The following is a 22,750-nucleotide window of genomic DNA, read 5'->3' as shown; positions in this document are numbered from 1 at the left end:
GTGGCTCAAGCCTGTAATCCCAGCACTTTGGGAGGCCGAGACGGGTGGATCACGAGGTCAGGAGATCGAGACCATCCTGGCTAACACGGTGAAACCCCATCTCTACCAAAAAATACAAAAAACTAGCCGGGCGAGGTGGCGGGCGCCTGTAGTCCCAGCTACTCAGGAGGCTGAGGCAGGAGAATGGCGTAAACCCAGGAGGTGGAGCTTGCAGTGAGCTGAGATCCGGCCATTGCACCCCAGCCTGGGCGACAGAGCAAGACTCCGTCTCAAAAAAAAAAAAAAAAAAAAAAATCTTGGCTGGGCACAGTAAATCACACCTATAATCCCAGCACTTTGAAAGGCTGAGGCAGGTGGATCACCTGAGGTCATGAGTTTGAGACCAGCCTGGTCAACATGGTGAAACCCTGTCTCTACTAAAAATACCAAAAAAAAAAAAAAAAAAAAAAATTATCCAGGCATGGTGGTGCATGCCTGTAATTCCAGTTACTCAGGAGGCTGAGGCAGGAGAATCACTTGAACCTGGGAGGTGGAGGTTGCAGTAAGCCGAAATAGTGCCACTGTACTCTAGCCTAGCAACAGAGTAAGACTCCATCCCAAAAATAATAATAATAATAATAAAAAGAATCAACATGCTCTAAATGATAACTCAAGGGCTTCTTTCAAGGAGTAAAATACAGATGCATAAATACAAGGATTGTGCCCCAAAGCATTTTTTCTTTCTTTCTGATTTAGGACAGACAGTTGAAGTGACCAGCAATGTGATCTACAAGTAAGTGGGGTGCTAGTCTGGGAGTGTAAGCTTTCAGTCACCTAGAAAGTCTATTTGGCTAGTAAAGGAAGCAATTCATAATGTTTCAGATTTTCAGTTTTATCCCAAACCAGAAGGCTGAATATGTCAAGATTTATAAATTTAGATTATATTGACAGTATGACACAGAAACATTATCATTAGATGGCAAAATTCTCACTCTGATTTCTAGCTCTTATGCCCACCTTTCCTGGAAAATTTTTAGCATGCAGACACAGATACAATGCGAAAAGACCATGACAAGAGAATCACAGACCCCGATAAGTAAAACTCTAGCGCCAGATTTATTTTAATTAAGACTGCTACTGGCTGAGCACGGTGGTTCAAAACTGTAATCCTAGTACTTCGGGTGGCTAAGGCAGGAGAATTGCTTGAGCCCAGCAGTTTGAGACCATCCTGGACAACGTAGTGAGACTCTGTCTCTACAAAAAAAATTTAAAAGTAGCCAAGATTACACCACAGCACTCCAGCCTGGGTAACAAAGTGAGACCCTGTCTCTTAAAATAAAAAATAATTATTAAAAAAACTGCTTTTATACCTATTACTTAAAGCAATCTACAGATTCAATGCAATTCCTATCAATATACCGATAACATTCTTCCCAGAAATAGAAAAAATATCTAAAAATCTGTATGGAACCACAAAAGACCCTGAATAGCCCAAGCAATCCTGTGCAAAAGGAATAAACCTACAGGCATCATACTACCAGACTTCAAAATATAATATAAAGCTATAGTAACCAAAACAGCAAAGTACCAACATAAAAATAAACACATAGACCATACAGAAACAGAAGAGGAACCCTAGAAATTAATTCACATATCTATGATCAACAGATTTTTGACAAAGGCACCAATGACACTGACTGGGAAAAGAATAGTCTGTTCAATAAATGGTGCTGGGAAGGCTGGATATCCACAGGCAAAAGAATGAAATAGACCCCCCAGTCTCTCATCTTTACAAAAACCAACTCAAAATGAATCAGACTTAAATGTAAGACCCAAAACTATAAAACTACTAGAAGAAAATACAGCAGAGGGCCAGGCACAGTGGCTCACACCTGTAATCCCAGCACTTTGGGAGGCCAAGGTGGGCAGATCACCTGAGGTCAGGAGTTCAAGATCAGCCTGACCAACATGGTGAAACCCTGTCTCTACTAAAAATACAAAAATTAGCTGGACGTGGTGGAGGGCACCTGTAACTCCCAGCTACTTGGGAGGCTGAGGCAGGAGAATCGCTTGAACCTGGGAGGCGGAGGCTGTAGTGAGCTGAGATGGTGCCACCGCGCGCCAGCCTGGGTGATAAGAGCAAAACTCGTCTCAAAAAAACAAACAAATGAAAAAAATAAAATATAGTGGAAACATTTCAGGACATTCATCTGAGAAGATTTTATGAACAAGACCTCAAAAGCACAGGCCAGGCATGGTGGCTCATGCCTGTAATTCTAGCACTTTGGGAGGCCAAGGCAGGAGGATCACTTGAGTTCAAGAGTTCAAGACCAGCTTGGGAACCATGGTAAGACCCTGCCTCTACAAAAAATTTTAAAAATTACCTGGGCATGGTGGTACATGCCTATAGTCTCAGCTAATTGAGAGGCTGAAGCAGGAGGATTGCTTGAGCCTGGGGGGTTAAGGCTGCAGTGTGCCATGATCACACTACTGTACTCCAGCCTGCGTAACAGAGTGAGACCCTGTCCAAAAAAAAAAAAAAAAAAAAGCACAGGCAACAAAAACAAACATAGACAAATGGGATTATATCAAGCTAAAAGCTTCTGCACAGCACAGCAAAGGAAACAATCAACAGAGTGGAAAGACAACCTATAGAATGGGAGAAAATATCTGTCGACTATTTATCTCACAGGGGATTAATATCCAGAATATATAAGAAACTCAAACATCTCAACAGAAAAATAAACAATCCAATTTAAAAGTGGGCAAATGACCTGAATAGATATTTGTCAAAAGAAGACATACAAATGGCCAACAAATATATAAAGAAATGCTCAACATCACTAATCATCAAGGAAATGCAAATCAAAATGACAATGAGGTATTATATCACCTCAGGATGGCTATTAACAAAAGACAAAAAATAACAAATACTGGATGTAGAAAAGAGAACTCTTATACATTGTTGGTGGAAATGTAAACTAGTACAGCCTCTATGGAAAGCAGTATGAAGTTTCCTCAAAAAACTACAAATAGAACTACCATATCCAGCAATCCCACTACTTGACATTTATTCAAAGGAAAGGAAATGAGAATATCAAAGAGACATCTGTATCCCCGTGTTTACTGCAGCACTATTCACAATAGCAAGATGCAGAATCAATCTATGTGTCCAATAACAGATGAATGAATGAAGAACATGTGGTGTATATACATAATGGAATACCATACAGCCATCAAAAAGAATGAAATCCTGTCATTCACAGTAACATGGATGGAACTGGAGGACATTATGTTAAGTGAAATAAGCCAGGAGCATAAAGTTAAACATGGCATGTTCTCACTCATATGTGAAAGCTAAAACCAGTGATCTCACAGAAGTAAAAGTAGAACAGTTTAGTAGAGGCTGGCGACTTGTAGAGGGAAGAGGATGACAGGCAGAGATTGATTAAAGGATACATAATTACAGCTAGACAGGAGGAGTCAGTTCTAGTGTTCTACACACTGTAGGATGACTACAGTTAACAATAATTCTTAGTTTCAAATAGCTAGAAGGAATGATAGTGAATATTTCCAATACAAATGTTTGAGATGATGAGTATGCTAATTACTCCAATCTTATCACTATACATTATATGTATTGCAGCATCATTACATATCCCATAAATATGTACAATTATTTTATGTCAATTTAAAAATAGGCCAGGGCCAGGCACAGTGGTTCACGCCTGTAATCCCAGCACTTTGGGAGACCAAGGCAGGTGGATCATTTGACGTCAGGAGTTCGAGACCAGCCTGGCCAACATGGTGAAACCCTGTCTCTACTAAAAATACACAAATTAGCTGGGCGTGGTGTCAGGCACCTATAGTCCCAGCTACTTGAGAGGCTGAGCCAGGAGGATCAACTGAACCCAGGAAGCAGAGATTGCAGCGAGTCGAGACTGTACCACTGCATTCCAGCCTGAGCGACAGAGTGAGATTCCATCTCAAAAAAACAAAGTAGGGGCCGGGCGCGGTGGCTCAAGCCTGTAATCCCAGCACATTGGGAGGCCGAGACGGGCGGATCACGAGGTCAGGAGATCGAGACCATCCTGGCTAACACGGTGAAACCCCGTCTCTACTAAAAAATACAAAAAACTAGCCGGGCGCAGTGGCGGGCGCCTGTGGTCCCAACTACTTGGGAGGCTGAGGCAGGAGAATGGCGTGAACCCGGGAGGCGGAGCTTGCAGTGAGCTGAGATCCGGCCACTGCACTCCAGCCTGGGCGGCAGAGTGAGACTCCGTCTCAAAAAAAAAAAAAAAAAACCAAAGTAGGCTGGGCATGTTGGCTCATGCCTGTAATCTCAGTACTTTGGAAGCCTGACGCAGGAGGCTAACTTGAGACCAGTAGTTCAAGACCAGCCTGGGGAACATGGCAAGACCCTGTCTGTACAAAAAATAAAAGAAGAAATAGAAAATTGTTTAACACATGCAAAAAAGACTGCTACTAATATCATTAATCCTTTGAATTGAGTAAATAAGTAAAAAATTTTAAATGTATATGTTAAACATTTTCTAGAATCAATATGCTATTAGAAACAGTACGATATTACCAGTTTTTTGTTTTTGTTGTTTTGTTTTTTTGTTTTTTTGAGACACTGTCTCACCCTGTCGCCCGGGCTGGAGTGCAATGGCGCAATCTTGGCTCACTGCAACCTCCACCTCCGTGTTCAAGCAATTCTCCCTGCCTCAGCCTCCCGAGTAGCTGGGAGTACAGGCACCCGCCACCACACCGGGCTAATTTTTGTATTTTTAGTAGAGACAGGGTTTTGCCATGTTGGCCAGGCTGGTCTCAAACTCCTGACCTCAGGTGATCTGCTTGCCTTGGCCTCCCAAAGTACTCGGATTACAGGTGTGAGCCACTGCCCTCGGCTGATATTACCAATTTAAAAAGTATCCACAAGGCTGGGAGCGGTGGCTCACTCCTGTAATCCCAGCACTTTGGAAGGACTAGGTGGTAGATCACTTGAGGTCAGGAGTTCAGGACCAGCCTAGCAAACATGGTGAAATCCCATCTCTACTAAAAAAAAATACAAAAATTAGCCAGGTGTAGTGGCATATGCCTGTAACCCCAGCTACTCCGGAGGCTGAGGCATGAGAACTGCTTGACCTGGGAAGCAGAGGTTGCAGTGAGCCGAGATTGTGCCACTGCACTCCAGCCTGGGTAACAGAGCGAGACTCTGTCTCAAGAAAAAAATAATAACAGTAATAAATAAAAAACAAAAGTATCAATCGAACAACTGTTTTCTCAGTATGAATATTTTCAAACACAAAGAAAAATGTATAAAGTAACTTTTACAAATTGAGACAAGAACTGGCAACATGTTCTTTTGCATATTCTCAGTAGTATCAAATCTTGACTAAAGATGGATATGATTTGTATAAAGAGATTAAATAATTCAGAACCCTTCTTGATGAATAAAACAGGTAATCACACTGGGGTGAACACAATTAGGGGCAACAAGTTATTTTTCTGACCCTCAGTTTCCTTATCTGAAGGCAGTTTGAAAAGAAGAGATAGAAAATACATTTCAAGTGTGTAGCCTCTCCAAGACATTACTCTGAGGACAAATATTTAGTTAGACTTGCTTAAAACCCACTCCTATTATCTTATTCATATAAAGCATTTGCTATAGTGCCTGACATATAATAATAAGCATTCAATAAATGTTAGCTACTACTATTAGCTATCAGTAGTTACATTTCCAAAGGATAACTGAATCTGGCAAAGTTAAGGCCTTAGCATTTGTTCTTTTGATTTACAAGATGAGTTTTCTTTTTTAAATCTAACACACTGAGCACTGGCCGGGTGCGGTGGCTCATGCCTATAATCCCAGCACTTTGGAAGTCCAAGGCAGGTGGATCACTGGAGGTCAGGAGTTTAAGATCAACCTGGCCAACATGGTGAAACCCTGTCTCTACTAAAAATACAAAAATTAGCTGGGTGTGGTGGTAGGTGCCTGTAGTACCAGCTACTCAGAAGGTTGAGGCAGGAGAATCGCTTGAACTCAGGGGGTGGAGGCTGCAGTGAGCTGAGATTGCACCACTGCACTCCAGCCTGGGCGACACAGTGAGACTCAATCTCAAAAAAATAATAATAATAATAATAATATAATAAGCATAATCATTAAATTGAGATTAGAAAGAAATGCTAGCACTGGCACAATCTCTTAAACGGTTGTACAGCTGTGTAAGGGACTTTTAACTTTAACATATATAATACAAAAATTTACCCTAGTTATTATGACAGGTTGGAAAAATTCAGAGAGACTGCAGGCATGAGGAACTTCGTGAAAAACAAGGAATGTAGAGGTCTTCTTCTTTCCTAAATTATCCCAAAATGCCTCAGTTACAGCCTCATTTCATCCTACTCTTCCTTGGAACACATTATTGGCACTTATACTTTAATAGTTTTATACATATAAAGTCACAGCAAAAGTATAAACCACTATCTGGCATCCAGGAGCAAGGATACCTCCAATACAGGTGTAGGAAGGCTGTGTGGCACAGTGGGATGAGCATATATTTAAAGTTGGACAGACTTGCACATGAATTAGGACTCCACTATTTACTTGCAGTTTGACCCTCAGCAAGTTACTTCTCAGCCTCAGTTTATCTGTATGTAAATGGGGATGATAATAGCTACCTTATAGAGTTTTTGCAAAAATTCCATGAAAATGTATGTAAAATGCCTGGCACATAGGCATTCAATAAATGACAGCTATTATTATTGCCAAATTTTCATTCTATTCTATAGCTGTGGACAAATCATATTCCATACTTATGAATTTACCAACTGTAAAGATATAAAGGTGTATCTTAGCTTTTTTTTGTTTTTGTTTTTTGGTTTTTTTGTTTGTTTGAGACAGAGTCTCGCTCTGTCGCCCAGGCTGGAGTGCGGTGGCACAATCTCTGCTCACTGCAACCTCCACCTCCTGGGTTCAAGCGATTCTCCTGCCTCACCCTCCCGAGTAGCTGGGACTATAGGTGTGCACCACCACACCCGGCTAGTTTTTGTATTTTCAGTAGAGACGGGGTTTCACCATGTTGGTCAGGCTGGTCTCGAACTCCTGACCTCGTGATCCGCCCACCTCGGCCTCCCAAAGTGCTGGGATTACAGGTGTGAGCCACCGCGCCCAGCCAAGGTATATCTCTTTCAAATTAAAACTTGAAGTAACAAAAATACTCCATACATAAGCAAAACTACACAGATAAGAACTTCTCAATTGATTTTCAGAATTGGTTTTTGAAAATCAAAGTACTAAATTGGCTGTGATTTCCCATCTCAAAGGTCAAAATCAGAAATTAGTTTTTCCATAACAGTAATAATTCTCCCACTGTCAAAAGAAGATACAAGGGTTTTTTTGTGTTTGTTTGTTTGTTTGTTTTGAGACAGAGTCTCGTTCTGTCACCCCAACTGGAATGCGGTGGTACGATCTCGGCTCACTGCCACCTCTGCCTCCTGGGTTCAAGTGATTCTCCTGTCTCAGCCTCCCGAGTAGCTGGGATTATAGGCATGTATTGCCACATCCAGCTAATTTTTGTATTTTAGTAGAGATGGGGTTTCGCCATCTTGGCCAGGCTGGTCTCGAACTCCTGACCTCAGGTGATCCACCTGCCTCAGCCTCCCAAAGTGCTAGGATTACAGGCATGAGCCATCACGCTCGACCCGAGGTAAGATATTTTATACTGGCAAACCTCTAAATGGATACAAGTTATAGGAGTTATTTCTGACATGACTTCTCAGCTGTGCATGGTGGCTCATGCCTATAATCCCAGTACTTTGGGAGGCCAAGGTTGGAAGATTGCTTGAGGCAGGGAGTTTGAGGCCAGCCTTGGCAACAGAGTGAGACCTTATCCCTACAAAAATAAAAATAAAAAGATTAGCCAAGCTGTAGTCCCAGCTACTCAGGAGGCTTTGAATCAGATCACATAAACCCAGGAGCTCTGTGCCACTGCACTCCAGCCTGGGCAACAGAACAAGACCGTTTCTTAAAAAATAAAAAAAAAAAAAAAAAAGACGTTTCAAAGTCAAAAAAAAAGGTTTGCCACATTAGAAATGAAAAACGTGGCCGGGCGCGGTGGCTCAACCCTGTAATCCCAGCACTTTGGGAGGCCGAGGCGGGTGGATCACGAGGTCAGGAGATCGAGACCATCCTGGCTAACATGGTGAAACCCCGTCTCTACTAAAAATACAAAAAACTAGCCGGGCGTGGTGGCGGGCGCCTGTAGTCCCAGCTACTCGGAGGCTGAGGCAGGAGAATGGCATAAACCCGGGAGGCGGAGCTTGCAGTGAGCCGAGATCGCGCCACTGCACTCCAGCCTGGGTGACACAGCGAGACTCCGTCTCAAAAAAAAAAAAAAAAAAAAAAAAAGAAAAACGTTGAAATTAGCCAGGCGTGGTGGCACAAGCCCGTGCTCCCAGCTACACGGGAGGCTGAGCTGGGAGGATCACTTGGGCCCAGGAGGTTGAGGCTGCAGTGAGTCATGTTTGCACCACTGCACTCCAGCCTGGGTAACAGAGTGAGACCCTGTCAAGAAGAAAAAAAAAAAAAAAAAAAAGTTTATTCTAAATTACACAGTAAGAGGCAAGATAGGTAAAAATAAATGAATTCATAGTCCTGGAATCAGGCTCACGTGGCCTTGTCGGTTATTTCTAAGAAAATAATTAAATGGCTACTGTAGCACTTCAAAATCCAATCCAATTAACAGCACATAATTTTTGTTTCCTCTGTTTATTTTTTTACCATGAAAAGCCATGGTCCGAAGCAGTCGATCAGCCACCTCCTGTGGGAATACTCCAGGTTCCTGCAGACACAATGTTCCATCTTGTCTGGCTGAACAGAACTTCTCAAGGTGAGTAGTCAAGAAATTCAAGCAGATATCAAGTAGGGAATAAGGAGATGCCTCCTCCTTGGAGCCCAGGGAAAAATATAAAGGAAACACAAAAACCAACAAGTTAGTTTCCAGAAAAGCAGAGAACAAAACATTCATTTACTCATTCTACAAGTATTTCTTTAGTGTCTTATCATATGCTAGACACTGTGTAAGGCAGTGGAATACAATCTGTGATCCATATTCTCAAGAAGCAATAGAAGAGAAACACTGAAACAAACATTTATATACAGTCCCTTTAGTACTAAAATAGAAGACACACTGGGTACTAAGTAAGCACACAGCAGGGGGTTCTAATCAGTCGGGGATGGTGAATGGAAAACCTCAGAGCTTAGAAGCTCGAAACCAACTAAAGCATCACAATATGCTGTTCAGACATGAGTACAAAGCTGAGAGAGCTGTTTTTTAAAAATAGGGTAGGGCTGAGATGGGAGGATCACTTGAGGCCAGGAGTTCGAGACCAGCCTGGCCAACGTGGCGAAACCCCATCTCCACTAAAAATACAAAAGTTAGCCAGGCATGGTGGTGGATGTCTGTAATTCCAGCTACTGAGGAGGCTGAGGGAGGAGAATCACTTGAACCCGAGAGGCGGAAGCTGCAGTGAGCCGAGGTTATGCCACTGCACTCCAGCCTAGGTGATAGAGTGAGGCTCTGTCTCAAAAAACAAACAAGGGCGGGTGTGGTGGCTCACGCCTATAATCCCAGCACTTTGGAGGCCGAGGCGGGTGGATCACCTGAGGTCAGGAGTTTGAGACCAGATTGACCAACATGGAGAAACCCCGTCTCTACTAAATACTAATACAAAATTAGCCAGGCATGGTGGCACATGCCTGTAATCCCAGTTACTTGGGAGGCTGAGGCAGAAGAATCGCTTAACCTGGGAAGCAGAGGTTGCAGTGAGCCGAGATCACGCCATTGCACTCTAGCCTGGGCAACAAGAGCGAAACTCCATCTCATAAAACAAACAAAAAAGACAAGCTTATCCTAAGATTCATATGGAAATGCAACACCTAGAATAGCCAAAACGATCTTGGAAAAGAAAAACAAAGTTGAAAGACTTTGATTACTATAGTAATCAAAACTGTATGGCACCAGCATAAGGACACACTGATCAATGAACTAGAATTCAGAGTTCAGAAATAAACTCTTACATTCATGGTCAATTGATATTGACAAGAGTGCCAGGATAACTCAATGGGCTTGCTTTTTGGCCAGGAGCGGTGGCTCATACCTGCAATCCCAGCACTTTGGGAGGCCAAGGCAGGCAGATTATGAGGTCAGGAAATGGAGACCATCCTGGTTAACACAGTGAAACCCCATCTCTACTAAAAATACAAAAAAATTAGCCAGGCATGGTGGCAGATGCCTGTGGTCCCAGCTACTCAGGAGGCTGAGGCCGGATAATGGCATGAATATGGGAGGCGGAGCTTGCAGTGAGCCGAGATCGTGCAACAGAGTGAGACTCCGTCTCAAAAAAAAAAAAAAAAAAAAAGAATAGGCTTTTCAACAAAGGATGCTGGGACCACTGGACATCAACATACAAAAGAATAAAGACAGAGTCCTTCACACCATGTAGAAAAATTACCTCAAAATAGATCAAGGTCATAAATATAAGAGCTAAGATTGTTTCTCTTAGAAGAAAACATAGGTGTAAAAAGTTTAGGCTTTAGATTAGTAAAGTTTCTTAGATATGACACCAATGTATATCTATTAAACTTCATCAAAATTAAAAACTTTTGTGCTTCAAAGATCATCATACAGGAAGTGAAAAGGACACAGTGGCTAACACCTGTAATGCCAGAACTTTGAGAGGCTGAGGCAGGAATATTGCTTGAGCCCAGCAGTTTGAGACCAGTCTGAGGAACATGGTGAAACCCCGTCTCCACAAAAGATACAAAAATTACCCGGGTGTGGTGGTGCATGCCTGTAACCCCAGCTACTTGGGAGGCTGAGGCAGGAGAATTGCTTGAACCCACGAGGCGGAGGTTGCAGTGAGCCGAGATCACGCCATTGCACTCCAGCCTGGGTGACAAGTGGGAAACTCCCTCTCAAAAAATAAAAAAATAAATAAATGTAAAATAAACTGATAAGAACAGATACTACACTTGATCTTAGCCAAAAGGCTGAGAAGTAGTCAAAGGTAGGCCGGGTGCAGTGGCTCATGCCTGTAATCCCAACACTTTGGGAGGCCAAGGAGGGTGGATCACCTGAGGTCAGGAGTTCGAGACCAGCCTGGCCAACACGGTGAATGCTGTCTCTACTGAAAATACAAAAATTAGCTAGGCGTGGTTGCAGGTGTCTGTAGTCCCAGCTACTTGGGAGGCTGAGGCAGGAGAATTGCTTGAATCCAGGAGGCAAGGGCTGCAGTGAGCCAGGATGGTGCCACTGCACTCCAGCCTGGGCAATAGAGCCAGACCCCATCTCAAAAACACAAATAAATAAATAAATAAAAGGCAAAGGGGCTGGGCACAGTGGCTCACACCTGTAATCCTTGGGAGGCCGAGGCAGGCAAATCACCTAAGGTCAGGAGTTCGAGACCAGCCTGGCCAACATGGTGAAACCTCGTCTCTAGTAAAAATACAAAAAATGGCCAGGCACAGTGGCTCAAGCCTGTAATCCCACCACTTTGGGAGGCCGAGGCAGGTGGATCACCTGAAGTCGGGAGTTCGAGACCAGCCTGACCAACATGCAGAAACCCCGTCTCTACTAAAAATACAAAATTAGCTGGGCATGGTGGTGCATGCCTGTAATCCCAGCTACTTGGGAGGCTGAGGCAGGAGAATTGCTTGAATCCAGGAGGCAGAGGCTGCAGTGAGCCGAGATTGCGCCTCTGGCCTGGGCAACAAGAGCAAAACTCTGTCTCAAAAAAAAAAAAAAAATACAAAAAAATTAGGCAGGTGTGTTGGCAGATGCCTGTAATCTCAGACACTAGGGAGGCTAAGGCAGGAGAATTGCTTGACCCTGGGAGGTGGAGGTTGCAATAAGCCAAGATGGCACCATTGCACTCCAGCCTGGGTGACAGAGTGAGACTCTAAAAAAAAAAAAAAAAAAAAGAACCATGGACAACAATTGTTGATGGGAGAAAACACTGGAAACCTCATATATTGCTGGTGGAAATGAAAAATGTTGTGGCTGCCTTGGAAAACAGCTTAGAAGTTTATTACAAAATTAAACAGAGTTACCAATATGACCCAGGAATTCTACTCCTAAATATATACCCAGAAATAAAAACATGCCCACACAAAATCTTGTATATGAATGTTTACACAAGCATTGTTCGTAACAGTTAAAAAGTGGTCTGAGGTTGGGCATGGTGGCTCACACCTGTAATTCTAGAAGTTTGGGAGGCCGAGGTGGGTAGATCATGAGGTCAGGCGTTCAAGACCAGCCTGACCAACTTGGTGAAATCCCGTCTCTCCTAAAAATACAAAAATTAGCTGGGTGTGGTGATGCACTTCTGTAATCCCAGCTACTCAGGAGACTGAAGCAAGAGAATCGCTTGAACATGGGAGGTGGAGGTTGCAGTGAGCTGAGATCACGCTGCCGCACTCCAGCCCGGGCGACATAGCGAGACTCTGTCCCCCCTCAAAAAAAAAAAAGTGGTCTGAATTGTTTTTACTCACAACACTACTGACACCAAATTTCTGGGCTCTTCCCACGCCAACAACCAGTTCTGACACCAACTGGATATCCTACAATTCAATCTGATTCTGACACTACCCAGAATTAGCATAGCACTACAGTTTAGGCCACTGCCCCACTGCAGGTGCCAGCCGCAAGTCCCAGGTTTCCACCTGTACTTCTGACCAATGGACTATAAACTGTGGGATTCCAAGATCCCCTGAGGAGGGCCTCATGTTTGATTATCTGCTAATATGACTCACAGAACTCAGGAAGGCACTTCACTTACCATTAACTTCCAGGGAGGGGAGAGGGGCTCAAAGTTGTTGATAACCAATGGCCAGTGATTTAATCAATCATGCATATGTAGGCCTCCATAAAACCCCCCAAAAATGGGGTTTGGAAAGTATCCAGGATGCTGCACACACTGAAGTGCTGGGAGGGGGGTGTGCTGAAGAAGGCATGGAAGCTTCAAGCTCCTTCCCCCTAGGTTGCCCTATGTATGTCTTCCATCTGGCTGTTCATCTGTATCCTTCAAAATATCCTTTGTAATAAAGTAAGTAAACTTTTCATGGGTTCTGTGAGCACTCTGGCAAATTATCAAACCCAGGGAGCGAGGTGTAGGAACCTCCAATTTGTAGCCAAGACTGACAGGTGTTGTGGTTAATCCAGAGACCTACTACCTGAATTGGCATCTGAAGGAGGCCGTCTTGTGGAAGTGAGCCGCTCACTTGTGAGGTCTATGCTAACGCTGGTTATTGTCAGAACTGAGGTAAATTTTAGGGCACCCAACTGATGTCTGCTGAAAATAGAATTGCTCTGTATTGGAAAAAAAAAAAAACCACACATCTGATCACAGAAGTGATCTGTGTTGAGAGTACAGTAGGAGAAAACAGTTTCTTTTCTCCTACTATATGGTTTGGTATCAAAAGTATTGAGAGTGGTGTGAATATAAAGGAGTATAAAGAAAGAAAAAATGTTTTTTCCTGTCATATGCCTTGGTCCTTCTGGCAACCAGCCCAGAAAGAAGCTATCTAGGGGCTCCCAGACACCAGTCAACTCATTAGCATACAAAAACTCTTTTCACTCCAGAGCTTCCAAGGGGTTTGGGAGCTAACGTGCAAGAAACAGGGTATGAAGACCAAATTTTTGGGGGGTGTTTTTTTTGTGTGTTTTTGAGACAGAGTCTTGCTCTGTCACTCAGGCTGGAGTGCAGTGGTAATCTTGGCTCACTGCAACCTCCACCTCATGGCAGGTTCCAGTGATTCTCCTGCCTCAGCCTCCAGAATAGCTGGGACTACAGGTGCATGCCACCACGCCCGGCTAATTTTTGTATTTTTGGTAGAGACAGGGTTTCACCATGTTGGCCAGGCTTGTCTCAAACTCCTGACCACAAGTGATCTGCCTGCCTCAGCCTCCCAAACTGCTGGGATTACAGGTGTGAGCCACCACACCAGCTTTTTTTTTTTTTTTTTTTGAACTATATCATAGTAGAAACAACCCAAATATATCCATCAAAACTGATAAATGGGCAGGGTGGGATGGGGTGGGCATGGTGGTTCACACCTATAATCCCAGTACTTTGGGAGGATCACTTGGGCCCAGAAGTTCAAGACCAGCCTGGGCAACATGATGAAACCCCATCTCTACAAAAAACACAAAAATTAGCTGGGTGTGGTAGCCAGTATCTGTAGCCTTAGTTACTCGGGGGCTGAAGTGGGAGGTTGCAGTGAGTCGTGATGGTGTCACTGCATTCCAGCCTGGGTGACAGAGCAAGACTCTATTTCAAAAACAACAAAAACCAGGTGACTGGATAAACAAAATATAGTACAGCCCCACAATAGAATACTACTTAGCAAAACAGGAATGCTGATCAACATAAATGAGCCTTGAAAACATGCTGAGTGGAAGAAGCCAGTCACAAAAAGACCACATACTGTATGATCCCATTTGTATGAACTGTTCAGAAGAGGTAAATCTACAGAGACAGAAAGGAGATTATTGGTTGCTTAGGGTTAGGGGGAGGGTGGGTTAGAAGAAAATGGAAAGTGAATGCTAGTAGGCACAGGGCTTCTTTTTGGAGAGATGAAAATGCTCTAAAATTGATTGTGGCTATAGTTGCACCACTCTGCATATATTAAAAACCACTGAACTGGGTACACTTTAATAGGTGAAATGCATGGTACATGAATTATATCTCAATAAAGCTGTTATTAAAAATACTTGCCAGAGTCTGGCACAGTGGCTCACGCCTGTAATCCCAGCACTTTGAGAGGCCAAGGCAGGCAGATCACCTGAGGTCAGCAGTTCAAGATCAACCTGACCAACACTGTGAAACTCTGCCTCTACCAAAAATACAAAAATTAGCCAGGCATGGTGGCCCATGCCTGTAATCCCAGCTACTCGGCAGGCCGAGGCAGGAGAATCACTTGAACCTGGGAGGCGCAGGTTGCAGTGAGCTGAGATCGCGCCACCGCACTCCAGCCTGAGCAACAAGAGCGAAACTCCGTCTCAAAAAGAAAAAAAAAAAGTTGCTGGGGGCCAGGCAGAGTGGCTCACACTTGAAATCCCAGCATTGTGGGAGGCTGAGGCAGGAGAATCGCCTGAACCCGGGAGGCGGAGGTTGCAGTGAGCCAAGATTGCGCTACTGCTCTACAGCCTGGGTGACAGAGCAAGACTCCATCTCAAAACTAAACTAAACTAAAATAAATAGTTTAAACAAGTCAAACCACAAGACTAGAAATAAATACATCAAAATGTTAATGATAGTTAGAGGTCATCTTATCCAAACTCCTCATTTCAAAGATAAGGAAAAAGGTTAAAAACTACAGTGAATTGTACCTCAAATATGTTTCAATTCATGAGTTCATAATGACACAAAATAAAAACTAGTTATCTTTGAAGGACACCAGGGAAACATTAACTCTGTATTTTGAAAATTGAGAAGGATGGGCGTGGTGGCTCATGCCTGTAATCCCAGCAGTTTGGGAGGCTGAGGCAGACGGATCACCTGAGGTCGGGAGTTCAAGACCAGCCTGGCCAACATGGCGAAACCCTGTCTCTAATAAAAATACAAAAATTAGCCAAGTGTGGTGGCAACCCGGGAGGCGGAGATTGCGGTAAGCCAAGATTGCGCCATTGCATTCCAGCCTGGGCAACAAGAGCGAAACTCCGTCTCAAAAATAAAATAAATAAATAACACCACAAGATCACCAAGAAATTCCTGTTTGAACACTGGTTTCAAGTAATTCCCTCCTCTACTCCCCAGCAAGTTTAGTTTCTTCAGCTGTTACAAGTAAAAGTTGGAAAAAGAGAGACCTATAAAGTATAAACACTTTAACAAGGTATTCGAAACATTTTCCTAGCTAGTTCCAATCTTCCTCTCTAGCCTTTCTCACTGTTCTCTTCTCCCTGCCCCAAACAAGCTACCTGCCAGATACACTAAACTGCATGTTTAAGCAACCTAGCCCTTACTGTTCCTTAAGTACTGTAACAGACATTTTCACACCTCAGGGCTTTGTTAGTCCTTTTATGGCAAAAATCTCACTCATCTTTCATTTAAAAAAAATTTTTTTATTTATGTATTTATTTTTTTTGGAGACAGTTTGGCACTTGTTGCCCAAGCTGCAGTGCAATGGCAAATCTCGGCTCACTGCAACCTCCACCTCCCGGGTTCACGCAATTCTCCACCTCAGCCTCCCAGGTACCTGGAATTACGGGCGCGTGGCACCACGCTCGACTAATTTTTTTGTATTTTTAGTAGAAACTGGGTTTCATCATGTTAGTCAGGCTGGTCTTGAACTCCTGACCTCAGGCAATCCGCCCGCCTTAGCCTCCCAAAGTGCTGGGATTACAGGCGTGAGTCACCGTGCCCAGCCTTTTTTCTATTTTTATTTTTTGAGACGGAGGCTCACTCTGTTGCCCAGGGTGGAGTGCAGTGGTGTGATCTCAGCTCACTGCAACCTCCACCTCCCCGTTCAAGTGATTCTCCTGCCTCAGCCTCCCAAGTAGCTGGGATTACAGGCACGTGCACCACGCCTGGCTAATTTTTAGATTTTCAGTAGAGACAGCGTTTCTCTACGTTGGCCAAGCTGCTCTCAAATTCCCGACCTCAGGTGATCTGCCAGCCTTGCCTCCCAAAGTGCTGGGATTACAGGCATGCGCCACCATGCCCAGCCAGCCTCGTCTTTCAAAATTTGAAGCTCACTACTTCTGTGATGTCTTTCCTAACTTCTAAGGCAGAATTAATTTTATTCTGAGCACCTGAAAAATTAAATTGTACCATTAACAACAGCTACTGTGTACTGAATGACAACTGTGTGGTGTCAGCCACCAATCAATGTACTTCATAAATATTTTCAATCTTCAAAACAACTGTTTTGAACAAAAATAAACTGAGGCTCAGAAAGATTAATTTACATATCAGAGATAAAATAGCCAGCAGATGGCAGAGTAAGAATAAAAATCACAACAGCTATCTTTTACAAGGCATTTAGTATGTATCAGGTCCTGGTGCAGATCTCTTTCCATTTCTACATCCTGAGCCAAGCACAATTACATTATTGCATTTTAAAGATGAGGGAATTAAGGCTTAGGTTAAATCTCTTCCCCATATTCACATGGCCAATATATTGCTAAACTCCTACTTCAATACAAGAATGAAGCCAAAGCTTATATTTTTAAGTTCTTAACTACTATACTAATATCATAATTATATAGCAATTATATGCTACTATATTGCTATGTGCTATATGCTATTAACTATGCTAAGTGCTTTACATATATAATTTCATGTATTTCTCATAAGAATTCTATAAATTAAATTCCATCAGTATCCAATCTATTCTACAGGTAAGGACATTGAGGCTATGAGAGTTTAAGCAATTTGCTCAAGATTACAGAGCTAAGGATTAGAGTCAGGATTAGACCCCAGGCAATCTACTCTAGAGTTAAATCTGTGCTTTTACCACTACATACACTGCCCTTTATAACTGATTCCCAAGTTTTCTTTTACAATTCCATGTTACACCATGGTTATTTATGACTGTATCTGTTTACCCCACTTAGCCATGAACTCTTCAAGTAGAAGGAACTTATTAACCCTTCCGTTATCCCTGGAACCACATGCAGTCCCTGATTTTTACCTGTTATGAGAGAGAAAAAAAAAAAAAAGAATGAGTTCAAATTAAGAGAGTGGTAAAGAAACTTCCCTAGTGTCACATACTATAGAAAGTGGGGCCAAGATACAAATCCAGGTCTCTTAACAATGAAGTCCATACTTTTTCTACTACACCATATCGTCTCTCAAACAGAACAATTATTAGTCCAGCTTTGAAATAAATGCCAAAATACAACTTGGGACTAACTAGTTACAGTGGCTCAGACAGGAGGTGATAATGCCATGGATTAGAGTAGCAATGACAATGGGAAAAAAATCAAAAGTGAAAAATATTTTGCAGAAAAGAATTGACAAAATGCAGTAAACAGTCAAACAAGAAATCAGTGCTGACTTTTTCTTAATACCCAGAACCTAGCATAATGTCTGGCACCCTAGGAGACAGGCAAGTTTTCTTTGAAAGGCTGATCAACATTCATACAACACATTTCTTACACACATTATATCATTTACCCCTCACAACTTTCTTGTAGAACTGCTGTAACAGACACCATTTTGTATATGAGGATACTGGAACTCAGAAATAATAATGTACCCAAGTTCATATATTTAGAATGTGGCAGAACTGAACCTTGAACCAATCTTCAATGCCAAATATCATGCCCTTTGTCTTACCCATAAGGCCTCTCAGATGGAGGGAAAGGATGGAGAGGGGAGTTAAGACCTTACTCTCCAAAAAAAAAAAACTCCAAAAATGAATCCAAGATTTAACCCAGATCTGTTAATTATGGTCAGAAGAGATAATGAAGCCCTGTAATTAACTACCTCAAGTACAGCAAGCAGCAGCAGAGTGACACAGTCCCTGAGCAATGGCTGAAAATATATTCTATAGCAAATAGGAAGAACAATTCCAGCCACACACACACACACACACCAAAAAAAAAAAAAAAACAAAAGGTGGCCGATCTTTTTTTTTTTGGTTAATATAGTGTTTTTTTGGAACATGATATAAACCTGATAAAAGTGAATTTTTCAAGTAAAGTTTGCCCAGATTGGTCCTCTCAAATACTGCTGGTCAGAGTGTAAATTGGCACAAATTTTTCAGAAACTGGGGAAGTCCCTTTATCACTGTCCTAATTTGAACTCATTCTCTTTTTTGTTGTTCTAATAGGTAAATATCAGGGACTCTGCTGGGTTTGGGGGATATAGGAAGGGTTAATAATTCTGCTTGGTGTATCTGTGAACTCTATTCTACTTCATGATGTTTCCAGAAATGCAAATAAAGACTTTGAGTTATTTCAAAATGACTTTTTGGTTGCAGGATTGTGTTCCATGGATTATGACACTGCACTAAGACTAGACCACACAGGTCATAACTTAAAGAGATAAATATCCACCAGGCACAGTGGCTCACGCCTGTAATTCCAACACTTTCAAAGGCCAAGGCGGGCGGATCACAAGGTCAAGACCTTCCTGGCTAACACAGTGAAACCCCGTCTCTACAAAAAAAATACGAAAAATTAGCTGGGCGTGGTGGCACGCGCCTGTAGTTGCTACTTGGGAGGCTGAGGCAGGAGAATTGCTTGAACCTGGGAGGTGGAGGTTGCAGTAAACCAAGATCGCCTGCCACTGCACTCCAGTCTGGGCAACAGAGTGAGACTCCATCTTAAAAAAAAAAAAAAAGAGTTAAATATTCAAGTGATTCTCCCCTTGTTTGCACCACTGCACTCCAGCCTGGGCAACAAGAGTAAAAGTCTGTCCAAAAAAAAAAAAAAAAAAAACAGCCAGATGCAGTGGCTCGTACCTGTAATCCCATCACTTTGGGAGGCTGAGACGGGTGGATCGCTTGAGATCAGGAGTTCAAGACCAGCCTGGCCAACATGGTGAAATCCCATCTCTACTAAAAATACAAAAATTAGCTGGGCATGGTGGCGGATGCCTGTAATCCCAGCGGCTCGGGTGGCTGAGGCAGGAGAATTGCTTGAACCGGGAGACGGAGCATGCAGTGAGCCAAGATCACACCACTGCACTCCAGCCTGGGTGACGGATTGAGACTCCGTAACAAACAAAAAAAGAAGACCACCAGGTTACAACCATGCCTTACACATTTCCGTATCCCCTACGCTTACAGAGTAAATGTTTCAGTGTCTACTGAGTGAGAAGTAAGTATGAATAAATGAACTACCTATAAGCAGATCCCCTGCTCTTGAACCACAGCTTGTTATAAAAGCAAGGCACACCAGGGAGCGTGGGGCAATGAAGACAAGGCAAAAAAGGAATCTCATACCATTAGCTCTTCCTAAACCTTCTCATGGCTTTCTTTTCATCTCTACCCTTCCTTCCCGCAACCCCCACTCCAGTTTGTATTGGTCTTCCTAAATGCTCCTGCCTTGAAGTATTTAGTCATTTACACAACACTCAATTAGAGGTATTCTCAGTAATTTCCCCAAGATTCAGTCAGTTATCTGTTTTGTTGGTTAGTTTGTTTTGTATATTAAAAGTTTCATTCTGTTAAGGAATTGCCAGAGCCATGGCCAAGAAGCATTTCAACATTCTGAGCACTTGCGGACTTCAGAATCTCTGAGTAATGAGGTTTATGTTTTGGTTAATCACAAGAAAAAATATTATTTGTGAATTATGCTGGTAACAATGTCTTATAGTAAACAAAGCATATTCACATCCTGATTTTCACTTGATACTCACGATAACCTTACAAAGTAGAAGAAAAAGTATTAAAAATTTCATTTTACAGTTAAGAAAGCTGAGGCACAAAAATGACTTGACTTCTCTAGAAATATTGTAGTTAAGAACAACAGTAGAACTGAAGGTGAATTCTAGTGGTATCACACTGAGCAAATTATCTAGCTCTTCCAACACTCAGTTCTGTCCTATGTAGAGTGGGGATAATATTAGTACAGTCATGTGTTGCTTAACAATAGGAATACACTCTGAGAAATGTGTCATTAGGCAATTTCGTCATTGTGTGATCACAGAGTATACTCACACAAACCTAGGTAGTAGATAGGATGCAAAAACCTGTACAGCATGTTACTATACTGAATACTGCAGCCAACTGTAACAAAATGGTATTTGTCTATCTGAAAAATCTAAACAGAAAAAGTCTGGGCGCAGTGGCTCAAGCCTGTAATCTCAGCACTTTGAGAGGCTGAGGTGGGCAGATCACTTAAGGTCAGGAGTTTGAGACCAGCCTGTCCAACATGGTAAAACCCCATCTCTACTAAAAATACAAAATTAGCTAGGTGTGGTGGCTTGCGCCTGTAGTCCCAGCTACTGGGAAGGCTGAGGCTGCAGTGAGCTGAGATTGTGCCACTGCACTCCATCCTGGGTGACAGAGAAAGACGCCATCTCAAAAAAAAAAAGAAAGAAAGAAAGAAAGAAAAGGTACAGTAAAACTAGGTATAAAAGATAAAAAAATGGTCCACCTATAGACGGGACTTAACATAAATGGAGCTTGCAGGACTGGAAGGTACTCAGAATAAATCAGTTGAGTTAGTAATAGTGAATGTGAAGGCCCAGGACATTACTGCACACTATTATAGATTTCCTGGAATCAAGCGATCCTCTCACCTTAGCCTCTGGAATAGGTGGGACTACAGGTGTGCACCAAAGCACCCAGCTAATGTTTTTTATTTTTAGTAAAGACAAGGTCTTGCTATGTTGTTGCCCAGGCTGGTCTCCAACTCCTGAGCAAACGTTTTCTTTCTTCAATAATAAATTAACATTATCTTACTGTAACTTTCTTAGCGATTTTGTGAACTTTAACTTTTTGATTCTTGAAGTAACAAAACATAAACACAGTGTACAGCTATAAAAAAAATTATCTCTTTTATATCTTTTTTCTTTTTGTTTTTTTAGAGACAGGGTCTTGCTCTGTCATCCAGGCTGGAGTACAATAGCATAATCACAACTCACCGCAGCCTTGACTTCCCAGGCTCAAAAGATCCTCCCACCTCAGCCTTCTGAGTAGCTGGGACTACAGGCACGTGCCATCATGTCTGGCTAATTTTTAATTTTTGTGTAGAGACAGGGTCTTACTATGTTGCTCAGGCTTGAACTCCTGGGCTCAAGCGATCCTCCTGCCTGAGCCTCCAAAGTGCTGGGGTTATAGGCGTGAGTCACCATGCCTGGCCTCTCAACTCGTAAGAATCAGGCTTAAGATGTCCTTCTCAAAAGCTTCCTAAGACTGATAATTTCTGTAACAGAACACAAGGGCTTTCACAGTGCTCCTTTACTGTGTCCTTGGGTGACTTTTTTCTAAAGATTGGGCCAGAAATCAGGTGGCTACAAAAATTACAAACTTGACAATTTAATGATAGAAACAGATTTTTTTTTTTTTTTTTTTTTTTTTTTTTGAGACTGAGTCTGGCTCTGTCGCCCAGGCTGGAGTGCGGTGGCCGGATCTCAGCTCACTGCAAGCTCCGCCTCCCGGGTTTACGCCATTCTCCTGCCTCAGCCTCCCGAGTAGCTGGGACCACAGGCGCCCGCCACTTCGCCCGGCTAGTTTTTTGTATTTTTTAGTAGAGACGGGGTTTCACCGTGTTAGCCAGGATGGTCTCGATCTCCTGACCTCGTGATCCGCCCGTCTCGGCCTCCCAAAGTGCTGGGATTACAGGCTTGAGCCACCGCGCCCGGCCTCAGAAACAGATTTTTTATGGACATCTTTCTAAAAGACCATGTAATACTATGATGAAGAGTGTGGGCTTGGGAGTCAGATTGCCTGGATTAAAATGCTACCTCTATCATTTACAAAACTACATAACCTTAGGCAGAGTACTTAATCTCCCTGAACCTCAGTTCATGATTGTAAAATGCACACAAGAGCAGTACCTATGTCACAGGATTGTTGTCAGAATTAAATAAATTCTAAATGCAATACACTGAGAACAGTAACTGGCATATACTATCTGCTCAATAAATGTATTACCGCAGAATATCAGCTGCATAGAAAAAAACCCTGCGTTTTCTTCACTACTGTATTCTCAGAGCCTAAAACAATGCCTATTACATAGTGGGCACTAAATGTTTATTGCATGAATAAATGAACAGTCAAGTACAAATTTATTGTTAAGTATAATTAAAA

At 42.6% G+C, this 22,750-nt stretch overlaps 1 protein-coding gene and 1 pseudogene across 2 annotated transcripts in view; both read right to left on the bottom strand.

Annotated features, from left to right (window-relative positions):
• Positions 1-22,750, bottom strand: part of ZYG11B (zyg-11 family member B, cell cycle regulator) — a 103,849-nt gene that overhangs the window by 65,025 nt on the left and 16,074 nt on the right. For both annotated transcript variants that reach the window (XM_025404848.1, XM_025404855.1), the window contains exon 2: positions 8,765-8,930. In XM_025404848.1, coding sequence (XP_025260633.1) covers positions 8,765-8,930 — 166 coding nt within the window. The remainder of the gene's footprint in view (positions 1-8,764; positions 8,931-22,750) is intronic.
• LOC112614929 lies at positions 10,894-11,047 on the bottom strand (annotated as a pseudogene).

The sequence above is a fragment of the Theropithecus gelada genome, chromosome 1 (genome assembly GCF_003255815.1).
Source record: "Theropithecus gelada isolate Dixy chromosome 1, Tgel_1.0, whole genome shotgun sequence".
In the NCBI taxonomy this organism is placed as follows: Eukaryota; Metazoa; Chordata; class Mammalia; order Primates; family Cercopithecidae; genus Theropithecus; species Theropithecus gelada.
The sequence above is the reverse complement of the archived record's forward strand: the minus strand, read 5'-3'. Positions and strand labels throughout refer to the sequence as shown.